General features: G+C 35.0%; 1 protein-coding gene across 4 annotated transcripts in view; it reads left to right on the top strand.

Annotated features, from left to right (window-relative positions):
- Positions 1–14,700, top strand: part of MARK1 (microtubule affinity regulating kinase 1) — a 104,746-nt gene that overhangs the window by 68,976 nt on the left and 21,070 nt on the right. For all 4 annotated transcript variants that reach the window (XM_069459649.1, XM_069459648.1, XM_069459647.1 and 1 more), the window contains 5 exons: positions 951–1,007; positions 4,046–4,282; positions 4,372–4,491; positions 11,461–11,560; positions 12,625–12,737. In XM_069459649.1, coding sequence (XP_069315750.1) covers positions 951–1,007; positions 4,046–4,282; positions 4,372–4,491; positions 11,461–11,560; positions 12,625–12,737 — 627 coding nt within the window. The remainder of the gene's footprint in view (positions 1–950; positions 1,008–4,045; positions 4,283–4,371; positions 4,492–11,460; positions 11,561–12,624; positions 12,738–14,700) is intronic.

The following is a 14,700-nucleotide window of genomic DNA, read 5'->3' as shown; positions in this document are numbered from 1 at the left end:
TCAACATTCAAACTGTGTTTACATTTAACTGAATCCACAGAATTGAATGTTCTGCTGTGCATTAAAATAGTTGTCCTCCTATTCCTATTCGTCATATATGATTATATGCACAAAATAGCTTTGAATCAAATGCCATCAGATTCTTTCCTTTTTGTGTTTTAGGTAATAAAGAACTATCATAGAATTGTTTATAATCTAGTTCTCATTTATATTTTTGGCCTTTAAACTTTGGGAACGCTGTTGAGCCCTTGTCCCCCCAAAGAGCCTTGTATGTAATGGTTACAAACTATAGAAAACCTAGTTACAGGTGTAGAATGCTCTGCCCAACTGTGTTAGTGAGCGGTTTAAAATTAAATTCCATTTTTTTCTCTTTTTTTTTGGATGATCAGATTTATTTTTAAGCCTCAAAATTTTTCCTTTCTCTTTATATATAAACAGAAAAATGGTTGCTAAATACCTCATTAAAAAGTTCTTAGTAAATTGGCCTCACTAAAGAAACATGCCTTGAACACATTTGATATCATTTCTAGAATGGAATTTTGCTTTTTTAACTCAAGCCAACTATCTGGAAATATTAATTTATGTGTGCCAAAGCTGTTATTTCAACATTGTAATAAACTACTTGACCAAACTAAAAATTGTATACATTCAATCATGTAAACTGAGAATTCTAATTTCCCACACAAAATCTTCACAGACCCTGACAAAGAAATATTTTACTGTATTTTAGCAAAAGAATATTGCTTTTCTGCATTTTCTACATTTAAGAGCAAAATTTTCATCACTTTAATGTGTATAATTTTCTTAACTAAAGGAATAGTGAAATTGTTAAATATTACTTTGAAATCCTAGTTAGTAATTTATCTAAATCAGAAGTGATAATTGAAGGAAAATGGGGGTGTTTTTACCATAAAATAATTTCAACTCTTTTATCTAAATATTTATTTCAGATCGTATCTGCTGTACAGTATTGTCATCAAAAGTGCATTGTTCACCGTGATCTTAAGGTAAGCTGCTGATTTTATAACAAAAAAACTTCATCATTAACAGATATTTAAATAATATTAGAGCTGTCTTTTTGGTTGCCTACTATGTCAGTCACTATACAAGGTAGTTAATTTTTATTTAATTCTGATAGCAGTTTTATGAAAAGTAATATTTTCACTGAGCAAATGAAGAAAATATGAACGAGAAGTTATCTAATGTTAAAGATGAGAGGATTTGATTCACCATTAATTAGCTTGTTTTAAATAGATAGACGTGGAACTTAGTTCCACAGTGCCTGAGGTCCAGTTCAGACAGAAGCAAGGTCAGGGCACAGAAAGACCCGTGTTTACCTAACATAAGAGCCAGTGTTCTCCGTTGACCTTAAATCTCAAAGAAATAAGGAAAGTTTTTAAATATTTTTATGAACACTGAATGCATGCGATTAGTATAAACGAGCATATTTTGGAATAAAAAATGTGTGGTTAGTCAAAAAATAATTGTGGCCAGAAAGATTTTGTTCTAAAAATGAAGGTAGAAACTCTGTGGGCTAAAATGTTTAAGACTTTTTTACTTTTTTCACCATTCTTCCAAATTTAACTTACATTGTCCTTTACCCAGGAGTCTCTTTCTTTTTTACTTCTTTCCTCATAGCCTTTAGCAATTACTATCTCTAGTGTTGTCGGAACCGCAAGGGGATTTTGGCCCAGGTCTAGCTGCTCCTCACACAAAGATTCAACTATTGAGACAATGAGGATTGCCAAGGAAGAAAGGAATTTTTTTAATAGGACAGACAGACATCCTGTTGTCGTGTCAGGAGAAGATGCCTCAAAGCATCTCTCACCCGAGGGAGAGCATGGGCTTTAAAGGAGCGGCCACCTGCCAGTGGTGTAACTAAGTGAAGTTGAGGGCAGGTTGTGGAGGACGGTGTATCTTGACTTCAGGAAGTTTGCCCAGGGGCCTTCAGGATCTCAGCTCCTTTCTTTTGCAGAAAATCCACCATTTCTGAGAAGCAACATAAAAGGTCAAGTAGTTAGTTAAGGGAGAGGATTTAAAATGTAGGGATCATTGAAATTTGTTCATAGAGCCAGTTACACTAGTTTGTGTTACATTTGAATATATTGTTCTAAACAGTTGTCAAAAGTCTGATTCTGTATTCTGTATTTTGGCTCCATTTTTAGAGCCTATGGATTTTCCGCTACTCCAAATTGTTCTATTTCTCAGTTTCCTCCCTCAGCTATTTTAAGGGGAAAGCACTTCAACAAAGAAAGAGAAAGAAGAGGACTGTTTCCCTGCTTCTGTGCCTGACCCCCAGCTTATCATCTCATTTCTTATATGAAAAAATTTTAAAAAAAATTATGTTCAATACCTGTGTTTTCCCTCCAGTCCAGTGGAGAGAGTTTTCCCCTCAACACTCCCAGAAGGAGACCTCAGAGCCCCCAGCATCTCTCCTTTTCTGAGGCAGATTGCATGCTTTGTTATCCATCCAGACATTTTTAAAGAGACTGAAAAAAATCCAGCTTGATCACAAATAGCTTCAGAAATTTACGATGACCAGAACCTTACATGAGAACATCGAAGTAACCTGGTTTTGTCACACAGTCCAAAATGTTACAATCTAATGTAAATCTCCAAAACTTACATGCTTTTATAATGTTTATGTCATAAATGATACCACATTTTTTTTATTTTATTTTTTATTTTATTTTTTTTTTGAAACAGAGTCTAGCTTTGTTGCTCAGGCTAGAGTGAGTGCCGTGGCGTCAGCCTGGCTCACAGCAACCTCAAACTCCTGGGCTTAAGCGATCCTACTGCCTCAGCCTCCCAAGTAGCTGGGATTACAGGCATGTGCCACCATGCCTGGCTACTTTTTTCTATGTATATTTTTAGTTGTCCATATAATTTCTTTCTATTTTTAGTAGAGACTGGGTCTCGCTCTTGCTCAGTCTGGTCTCGAACTTCTGACCTGGAGCGATCCTCCCGCCTCGGCCTCCCAGAGTGCTAGGATTACAGGCATGAGCCACCGCGCCTGGCCACCACATTTTTATTGCATATTTTGGGTGCTAGGTGTATCTGCATTTTCCAAAACAAAATGAAAACAGATATTCCAAGCTAGTATACCATAAAAAAAAAGAAAGAAAGAAGGGCGCTGGGGGAGAAGAGCTATATGAGTAGAGTGCCTGACTCTGCCGACTGTTGGACCCTCCAGTGATACAAAGAACTCTGATTGTCATTTTAGTCAAATTTGACTCCTTTTTGGAACCTGATAAAACACATCCACAAAGTAACCTATAACTTTGTTATTCTATCCATCAGTTATAACAATTAGAGTTTGAAACAAAACATATACAAAAGCGAGTCCATTATTGAGTTGCTTGCATTTACAGAAGACACATTTAAAATGTTGTCTTTGAGTGATTCTGTTTTAGGATTTTGGAAAGCCAGCATCTCAAAACATGGGGGCAAATTTACTGCTTTTTATGACTGTACCTCAAGAAGAGGATCTAGTTTTAGAACATCAAAAGGAAGCTTAAAACAGACAAGATCTAATGGAGGCTGTGTCATTTTATTTTGTTTTACTTAAAAAGTACTTTGTTGAGTAAGCATTCTACAAGAGAAGACAAAGAAAAGAATTCAGTAGTCACAGAACCCCTGGCTGGCAGTTATTTTAGATATACCACTGACCCTTGCGTTAACTAACAATACCCTATTAAAACAGAGCTCCTTTGGGTAAACTTGGTTTAAGTCCAGAATGGATTAGTGTTAAATGTGCATTAGAACAGGTCATAGTAAGATACAGTTCCAGGATGTCTCTTACTTTGAGGAAAGAAATGGGTTTTAAATAAACTCTCTTAAATAGTTGCATGTGTGCATATGAATGAGAGCTTTCCTTTTATAGTGTTAAAATTCAGTCTTATATAGCTATGCACCGGGCTTCTAAATTTGTTATTATATTTACAAATGAGAGGGAAAAACATGTAAGTTTGGGATCTGAAACAATTTTTAACAAATTATTTTATGTAGACTTTTTACAGTGTCCTTTTCATTGTTTTCCTCTTAGGCTGAAAACCTTCTCCTTGATGCTGATATGAATATTAAAATTGCTGACTTTGGTTTTAGTAATGAATTTACAGTTGGGAACAAATTGGACACATTTTGTGGAAGCCCACCCTATGCTGCTCCTGAGCTTTTCCAAGGGAAGAAGTACGATGGGCCCGAAGTGGATGTGTGGAGTCTGGGCGTCATTCTTTATACCTTAGTCAGCGGCTCCTTGCCTTTTGACGGCCAAAATTTAAAGGTATCAGCTTAATTGGATATTATTGTTTTTATCTCCAAGTACAGTAATTTCAAAAGCCGGTGATAAGGGCTTTCTTTTGCTTTTTTAAGGAACTGCGGGAACGAGTCTTACGAGGGAAGTACCGGATTCCCTTCTATATGTCCACCGACTGTGAAAATCTTCTGAAGAAATTATTAGTGCTGAATCCAATAAAGAGAGGCAGCTTGGAAGTAAGTAATTTTTTGTACCCAAATTTAATGTTTAACAATTAAAATATTCCAGGAACTGAAGAGCAGTTTTTCCCCGTATTATTTTTTTGGGGGAAAATTGCCAAATCATCTAATTTGCCTTTTGTTTAGAGATAGGGAAAGTGACATGATTCTTTCACTATTCCAAAGTTGTCATAGTAGGTTTCTCTAAAAACTATTACTTCTTCTTCATCCTGCAGTGATGCATTAAATTAAAACAACATAAAAATAGGAATAAAATTCACTTTTAGTTGGAGAAAGAGGAAAATGTAGCCTCTGTTAGAAATTGCTTGGTCCAAAAAAGAAACTTTGTTTTTAGTAATAGTCAATAACTATTTCAATGACAAAAGAAGGGAGTGAAAATTCTAATCTAGTGAATACATCAGAGCTATATCCGAGATTACCATGTGATATTAAAAAATTTAATAGAAAGCTCTCAACTTTAGTATATAAAATTTACAAATATTTAAGTAGAATATATTGGAAACAGGTATTTCATTTCTTAACACACTGTTATGTTGCATACATACATTCTATATGGGAAGTCATTTATAATAGATACTATTATAAATGTACTAACTATGTTACAGCCAAATAATATCGGAGGTTCAAATACCAAATGTCTAACCTTTTATTCTTCTGGCGCTATAATTAGAATAATTTATTTATCAAGTATTTTACCCATCTGTTTTTAAGAATGATATTTTAGCTTGTACTAAGATAATATCAGAATTTCAGCATGCATTTTTCACTAGTGCTTTTTGTCTTCATATAGTTGCCTTAAAAGAAAGAGTAGAAAATTCACAGAATTAACCTCATGTGAACTGTACCTTTTTAGTGTAGCAATGGGGCTTTCTGGCACGGACTCCATGCTGGTTAGGAGGCAGCCTTATAGTGAGCCATCCCTGTGTACAGAGCTCTCAGGTTAGTTTGGGCTTTGTAATTTTATTTACACAAATATTTTTTACTAAAAAATACATTATGTTTTGATGGAAGTTAAGGGATGGTGACTTCCATTGGGAAATAATCTTTTATCTTTAAATGCTTTGTATCAGTGGATCAGTTATCAGATTTTTAAACTGAATTATTTATTTAAATGTCATTAGCTCCTTCTTAGGATTTTTATGTTTTTCTTTTGGGGGTAAAAAGATATGTTAGTAATGTTTTAATAGAGAACATGTGTGATAAAAAGCCCACTTTTATATCACTGCTCTGCTAAACTTTCTTTCAATCATTCTTCATAGGAAATTATGTGAAATAGTTAAAAAGTTAGAATTGTTGACTCTACTATCAGTTCTAAAATTTTAGAACAGAAGTCTCTCTCAATCCTGCTTCGTGACCCACTTTAATCGTAGGAACCCACTTTACCTGAATGTCACTTAATAAAATGCTCAGTTGAAACAGCAGCTCAGGTAATAAGCAGAGTGGAAAGAACATACAGAAATCATTTTCGGGGAATATATCTTACAAATCTCTGGGCAGTTGATAAGATGTGCTCATGCCTTAAAGATAATTAATTCATAGTAGTCAAATGTTTTAGTCTTTCATCCTTAGCATTAAAATGCTGAAGATTAAAGTTTTAGAATGCTTTGAGTTAAATTTAAAAGCCAAATTATTACTATTGAAACAATTGATCATTAGAAGCTCAATTTAATGTATTTGAATATAGTCTGGAACCACCTGTTCCAACTTATCAAAACTAAGTTTTTCAGCCATGAAACCATGGGTCCACATTGGAAATATTGTCATAATAATTGCAGATATCACTGTATAAAGGCTGGTCTGCATCACAATTGCCAGAAATAACGTCCTAGAGAAACCTAACGTTATCAGAAGTTCGGCACTTGTCCCCAAGGCCACATCAGAAGAATAAGGACAACTGGTTTTTGGAGAAAGAAAGAGAAGTTTTTTAATTTGCTGGCAAGTGAGAAAAATGGCAGACTTGTGTCTGAAAGTACCATTGTCCTAACTATAAACAGAAACACAGAGCTTTTAAAAAGGGGAAGGGAATTTTAGCTTCAGGGTATTGCTGTTTATAGTTGATGGTTCTGGTCGATCCCATCTCTGACAAAGACAATCTCATGACCTCTGCCCAGACAGTTCCTTTGAGCCATCCCATGTGGCACCAAAAACAAAGAACACCCTCCTGCCCCTCTGATTGCTGGCCTCGGGCAGGGATGTAGGTTTTAACTACCAAAAAGAGTTGGGGGAGGGTGCTTAAAAAGACAAGTCATAGAAGATTTTACCCTTTTTCAGACCATTCCCTCTGTTACAGTAACACCCCTTAAATATGTGTGTGTGTGTGTATTTCTTACACCAAACCTTAAGAAACTCTCCTAGAAATGTCAGTGACTTCAGAAATTGTATTCGTCTTCATTCTTATTTTTTATACCAACTTTACAGTGAAAAACCTGTAAACTATTAAAAAACAGCTCTTTTTAAAACACACGTCTTCAGTGTGTAAACATAACTTTTTATACAGTATTTTTAACTTAAAAGTTTTTGAAATGTACTTTTTGTTTATTAGAAGAGTGAGCGCCTTTTTCAGTAGTTACATTATTCTCCTTGGGTTATATCTCATAATTTATTTCCTGCTTGCTGTATGTTTGAGTTGTTGCCATCATTTTTGCTAAAAGTAACATACTGTACTTTCCTCCCCTTTGGAATATATGCTTAGATAAATTCTTCAGAGTGGTATTACTGGGTCAAAGTGTATAAGTGATCTGGTAATTATTATACGTCATTGCCAAAAGATGTGTTTGACCCAAAGTTTTTCAATGTACCTATTCTCCACAACTTAATTCAGTATTGGTCAGTGTTGGATATAATAAGTTCTACCATTTGATGCCTTCGTGGTAGTAATATGGTTTATTATAATTGTTTTAATTTATATTTCTTTTATTAGTCATAAAAATGAATATTTTGAATATTCATTTGAAAATGAATAGGTTGACTATGCTTCTTCATGTATAAGCTCTCAGTGTCTCTTAAGTACTTGTATAAAAGAGTCTGGTTCATCACCCTTAGGTTTGTATCAGCTTGTACATTTTAATATAAAATATTTTCCCTGTTGATTCCCATATTTTACAAAAGTGGAACTTCATGTATTTTTTTTCAGTGTTACTTGAGTGTCATGAATTATTGATTAGAGTAACCTCTAATCTTTCTTCACTGTATGCTTTGCTACTATTGAAATTTGATTTAGAGAATCTTGCATGGCTGCTGCTTGTCTTTTTAAACTTACGTAACTTACACATCTTCCTGTTGCTTAGCAGACATAACTGGTTTTTTTAAAAAATTAAACTGTTTCTTAAAGACTTATAAGTTAAAAACCTTATTTATCCTCCATGAAAATAAAATTGATGAAATTAGTTTCATGTTCTACTTGGTTGGCTTATGGTTGTTTCTAGATCTAACCAATCAGTTATATAATTTTTTCAGGTTGTGTATATGAATGCTGTCTGCTCTTCCTAATTGCACTCATAATGAGAGAGGACAGTATCACACATGATTTTAAAAGGATCGATGTTTTATTTTGTACACTAGGGTTTTGTCCCTCTATTTATTGGAATGTATAGATTTTATACTAGAAAGGAACTGAAAAACTTACCTGCTTTCCCTTCCATGTACATAGTCTTTCCTTTTCCAGCATGGACTGTATTACCTTTCAAAATAATGCAAAATTTGAGCCTGAAGCAAAGCTCTTATTGCCCTCTCTCTGTCATCTTTTGTCCTCAATAAAAAGTATTTATTTTGGCTTTTAATACTTTATTTTTCAGCTGTTACTAAGATAATCTTTAAAATCTTATTTATATCTGTGTAATAAAAATGACAGTAAAGCAAAAAAATTAATTTTTTTTAAATGAAAGATTTCTAGATATAAATTCAGAAGCATGGTGTATTTTATAAAAGTTGAAACCATTTCAGTAAAATTATTTCCATCTGGCCACCCCAAATTCATAATTTTTTAATGTGCACCTAAATATAGGGAGTATATTTCCCATAGTTAATTAAATTCCTCATAATTCATCTGAATTGATTATTTTTTAGTAGTACTTTTCTATAGTCAGTAAGTAGTCATTTATGTTCATTGGCACTGATGGCTAGAGTAAACTTTCTTTTGTTAAGTTTGGAATTTTGTTTGTCATCTAGTTTTTCAAGAGATACCTGAAATGAAATCTGATGTGGATTAGTTTATTCAACTGATTCCTACGTCTGGTGCAGTTTATTGGCCTAGTTATTCATACCCTGCGTAAAACCACCCAGACTAAGCTTACATGAGCTCTCTCCTATCATGCAGTACTTTCATGTCCTGGAGATGTTTCTCCCCTGGCTTTTAGTAATGTTAACTCTTGCGGTTACTTTAAAAGAATTTTGCAAAAGCATGAGGTTCATACATCTAGGCACAGGTATTTCCATCTCTCTCTTCTCTTTCATGTATCTATATTTTGTTGTTTTCTGTACCTTATTCTTGGAAAAGGCCCTCCAATTTAGAATTAATGCAGTTAAAACCTTCACATGTTCCCTTATTTAAGGGAATGTTTTTTCTTCCAAACTTTACCTTCCATTCTGAGATTTTTTTATTCTGTTTCAAAATACAACTGTTGTGAGACAAACTGCTAAATAGACTGTTGGTGATTCCCAATGACTAGAATAATAAAGGGAAGCAAAACTGTGTTGATTCTCTTGTTTCTGCCCAATTGCTTTTCCTTATCACTGCATTTCCCACTTTCCTGACTCAGCTTTCCCTCAAATCTAATTTTGTATGAGGATTAGCAGAGTCATTGCTACCTCTGTGTGTCTGCCTGTTGTTCCTTTCCCAGTGCTATTTCTAAAATGTTGTTTATCTTCCTTGTTAGTAAAATGTAGCATTTCTCCATTATCTATTAGATCAAGTTTAAATTCATCATCTTAAAATACTAACCTTAATCTTCCATTCTTCTGCTATATATTATTGTTGTCCTAGTCATAGACAGGAGCTTCCTCACTATTTGCTCCTCGCATTCCTTCTGCCATGGCTTTCCACCAATCCAAATACTATTTATATTTCAAGAATCTGTTCAAATCCTACCTCCTTATGATTCCTTCCCTGAAAACCCCAGCCCACACTTCAAGTTGTTCTTTTTGGTATTGATTAATACTTGCTGCTAATAGCACAACTTTGAATGGTGGATTATGTTGTGTATTCAAATGTTTTTAGATGAGTAAATCTTACTTCCCCAAATAAAAAATAAATCACTTAAAGGTTTGGTCCACATATATTTTTTCTTCCTGACATGAACATATGGATATGAAATGAGTACCAAATAAACAAAATTTGATTGAGAAACATCAGAAAATTTGAATTATCTTCATTTTAATTGTTTATCTTCCAACTGCCAAATCTGCTATTGCTTCTGTATTTCTTACTTAATTCATAGAAACTCTATTTTGCCAGGCACCTGAGTTAAAAATCTTCAGAACTCTCTTGGATTTCATTCTTTCCATCATTACCAAAATGATTTTTGTCATCAAATGCTATAGATCAGCAGTCCCCAACCTTTTTGGCACCAGGGACTGTTTTCATGGAAGACGATTTTTCCACAGCCTGGGGTAGGGGTAGGGGGATGGTTTCCGGGATGATTCAAGCACATTACATTTATTATGTACTTTATTTCTAGTATTATTACATTGCAATATGTAATGAAATAATTATACAACTCACTATAGGTTGGGGGCCCCTGCTATAGAATATACTTTTTTCTTTCTTCCATTTCCTCTTGCCCAGTTCAGTCCTCTGTTGTCTCTCTCCTGGACATTTTAATAGCTTCTTAAGGGGTCTTGATGCTAATCTCTGCATTATGTCTTACCCAAGGTTCCTGTAGCAGCTTTATTTTAAAACACTAGCCTGTTCAAAAACAACAATATGGTAGTTCTATTTTTAACTTTTTGAGGAGCCTCCATATTGTTTTCCTTGGTATTAACAGCTGCACCATTTTACATCCCCACCAGCAATTCACAAGGGTTTCAGTTTCTCCGCATCCTCATCAACGCTTGCTATTTTCTGGGTTTTTTTTAATAGTGGCCATCCTAATGGATGTAAGGTGATATCTCACTGTGGTTTTGATTTCCCTGATGATTAGTGATTTGAGCGTCTTTTCATATGCATAGTATCCATTTGTATACCTTCTTTGGGGAAATACATATTCAATTCCTTTGCCCAGTTTTTACTCAGGTTATTTGCTTTTATGTTATTGAGTTATAGGCATTCTTTATATATTCTGAATATAACCCCTTATCCAGTACACGGTTCTCAAATATTTTCTTATTCTGTGGGTTGCTCTCACTAGGTTGCCTTTTAACGGCCTAGGACTTACTGTTATTTTACAGCCTCAGCTTACATCTGACTCTGATAATTCACATCAACCCCTGTTTTCACCCTGATTCTTGCCTAATTCCTAACTCTAGACTTAAATTTTGACTACCCTCCCCTCCCATATTCTCTGAGCTATCTTTACTGACTAACCCTGATTTTTATTTCCCATGACCTCCTCTTTCCTAATATTTTAGTAAGTGGTGATTTTAAAATAAGGCATATATTTGATAGAAGACCAGGAAAAACATTATAATCTCTTTATTAATTTTAAAAGTAAAAATATGAAAGAGAGGTTAAAATCAGTAAGCTCTTATGTTAAAATGTTCAAATTTGAAAATATTCCTTTTGAAAGAAGGTGGGAGGCATGCTGTCTTGAATCGGTACATTTGGTGAGTGTGTGGGATGATAATCACAGTTGTCATTTGTGTGTCCCAAAGTCCTACACCTCTTATTGGCCCACGAATCAAACCAGAAGCAGTAACCTTAGTTTGAAAACGTCACGATTCTCGTTGAGTGAGTCAGTAAATTCCACATTTGCTAAAATAAGTCATTGAATGTTGTGATTGACCAAACATAATGTAGAGTTTATTTCCTAGCAAATAATGAAAGATCGATGGATGAATGTTGGTCATGAGGAGGAAGAACTAAAGCCGTATGCTGAGCCTGATCCAGATTTCAATGACACAAAAAGAATAGGTAAGTATATTTCAATATTGTGAGAAGTGTTGTCCCTAGACTATGAGTAAGAGTCCTTTAGTCTACCAAAATAGTGTTTAAAAATATAGGAAATAATTTTTATTTGAAAAATACTTGCATTATCCTCTTAATGATAATACACTGAACAATTATAAATTTCAAGTCCCTTAGTTTGTTCTCACATATATTATAGTCTAACTCAATGGTTAACAACAGTGATATAAAAATTAAAATAATGTAGATAAATGTAATTCTTTCCTTTCCATGATCCCTCACAGTAGGAATGGCTGATATATCTGTCAGCACTGGTTAGACTGATAAGTATCAGCAAACATAGCATGTATTTTAACCAAAAATACAGAGCACTGAATTAAGAGTTGAACACTTTGACTTTCACTTTCTGTTTTCCATGATTTTAGCAGGGTCCATTCCCCCTCCCCACTAGTCCTGCTACTGCCTATACCCAGCCAGCACTCTGCTTCTTCTAACTTGTTCTCTTCATTTCTCTATCCCTTCCCAGAGCCATCAGAGACTCACAACTAAGTCATCCCAACTGTGTTCCTATTTGGCTCAAGGGCAGAGTGGGAGGGGAGAGCATTTTAGAGTGTTAGGAACCAGATCAGAACCTCTGTGGAAGTTCAAATCTCCCAAAGAAGAGTAAACCTACTGCAGATGAGAAAGCAGAAGTTAAGAGAGGAGAGAAACCACTCCATGAGTAGCTGAAGATGAGTTGAGAGAGAGAATTTTGTGTGTGACACAGAGTGACACAGTCTCTGACTAGACAAAGGAAGACAGCTCAGGAATGTATTAGGCACTGAGAAATTGAGTAGGCCTTTGAATATATAACCTATAATGTAGATAATTTTTGCATGAAAAATTATGAACGTACAGTATCTGTGCACATAAAGTATGTAGGTTAATCCAGAAGTTTTTATAATTAAAACTACAGTTTACATTTTTATGACTTAGTTTTTATATCCAATATTGGCAAATTTGCCCATTTTTGTTTGTTTACTAAAATAAACCCATTTTCAGAAAATTTTCCTTTTTTTTTAAATTTCTAGACATTATGGTCACCATGGGTTTTGCACGAGATGAAATAAATGACGCCTTAATAAATCAGAAATATGATGAAGTTATGGCTACCTATATTCTTCTAGGCAGAAAACCACCTGAAGTAAGTTTTTCAACTTTTTAAATTAATGTGAATCACTTCTTTAGCTACATGACAGCTAAATATAAGATGTAATGCTAGTAAGTATGTTCTATTCTTTATGGCATCAAAAATAATAACAAAGACCCTAACATTGTTATTTATTGAAATTCAAAAAAATCAAGATGCTAAATTATGAACTGACTTCATTTCTGGGTTCCAAGAAAGACTTTATGAAAAAGCAGACCTATCACCTTGCTTAGCTCCAAGGGGCAGACACCATTCACAGCCTAGGCATCAGAGAACTGTGTCCCCAGCCTTGTGCAGTGCAGCTTGTACATCAAAGCAACAGCCCTACGAAAGGTAACATGGTTATTCTGGGTGTGCAGAAAAGACAGTGACTGAAACATGAGGAAGTGACAGCATTTAAAACAAAATATATGTTTTAAATGATTTATGTAAGAGGTAACGTAGGGAAAGGTTGTTGGGTGATGTCAAGTGGCTGTGTTGCATTCAACTGGGAATTCCCAAGGCCAGGAGAGATCTGTAATAAGGAGATAGATTCAGGAAATAACTGTATTCAGATGGTGAACCATGAAAGCAAATGGTCCTTTAAGAAAGCAAATATAGAGGGTATAAATTGAGAGTCAAGAACAGAGCCCAGAGCATTGACAGTTTATTGAAAATTAGACATCTGTGGGAGGCATTTTATAGAAAACTGAAATTATAATTAAATAGTAACTGTTAGTGAAGCAATACATTCCAGCTGACATTTATTGAACCTACCTTGCATCAGAAACTACTCTAGGTACTGTGAACAGAAAGATGAAAAAGTCTCTGCTCTCAAGGAGCCCTTGGTCTAGAGGGGAGATGAGCAGTCAGTAGTATGGTAGAGCGTGGCGTGTGCTCTGACTCGGCGGATGGACAGGATACTGGGTACCTGCAACAGGCTGATGTCAGACCCACCAGAGTGGGTCTGTGTGACATGTAAGAGAGAGAATTAATGGTAGTACTTGGTGACCAGTTGGAATTAAGGGGTAAGAGCCCTTCAGATTTCTAGCATAGATGACCGTGTAAGTACATTTGCCAAGACAAGAAAAGTGCAGATTTCAGGGGGAAGACAAGAAGTTCAATCGGGGTTGAATTTGAGATTCCTGTTGGATGGAGCTGTCTAGTAGACGTTTGAATGTAAAGATCTGGATTTGGAGGGAGAGATTTGAATAGAATTAATAAATTTGGAGTCGTCATCAGAGGGGCACACGCTGTAGACGGTAATGTGCCAGGAACTGTTCTCAGGACTTTACAAGTACTAATTAATCCAATCCTCTCAATGAACCCACCAGGTAGGTATTATTATAATGGAAGAGAGGAATCTTCGGTAGAGACAATAATAGCTAGATATGTGGTATCAAGGAAGCCAAGTCAAGAGAATTTTAAGTGTGAAATAGAACAAATAGTTATCTCTGAAGGCTTTGAATTGTTTCTACGTAGATTTTAAATTTTACTCTTAAGGTCTTTAGTTTTCCTCCTAATTTAAATATAAAGCAAGTACGAATTTTACAAGTATACAGCAGAGCCCACCCATGAATTATAGTATGAATTGTATCGAATATAAACTAATGGGGCTGCTGGAAATATTAAGAGCCTGAACTTTGGGGCAGGCTTCACTGGATTTGAATCCCCACCCCAGCACAGCCACTGACTATGCACCTTAGGCAGTTTACTTAATTTTCTGTGCCTCAGTTTCCTTATCTATAAAATGAGGATAGTAATAGTACTTATCTTTTAGGTTCATTGAGCGGGTTAAATGAATTAATACTTGTAAAGTCCTTAGAATAGTTCTGAGCAGATTACTATGTGCTCTGTGTTACCTATTATCTATTATAATTATCATCAGTATTATTTTGTTCTTTGTCATTAGTGCCCTCTATACATGAATTTAGATTTCCCACTGAATGCCAGTGATTCAGTCAAAAGTTTGCTGGCA

This window comes from Eulemur rufifrons, chromosome 27 (genome assembly GCF_041146395.1).
Source record: "Eulemur rufifrons isolate Redbay chromosome 27, OSU_ERuf_1, whole genome shotgun sequence".
Lineage (NCBI taxonomy): Eukaryota > Metazoa > Chordata > Mammalia > Primates > Lemuridae > Eulemur > Eulemur rufifrons.
The sequence above is the reverse complement of the archived record's forward strand: the minus strand, read 5'-3'. Positions and strand labels throughout refer to the sequence as shown.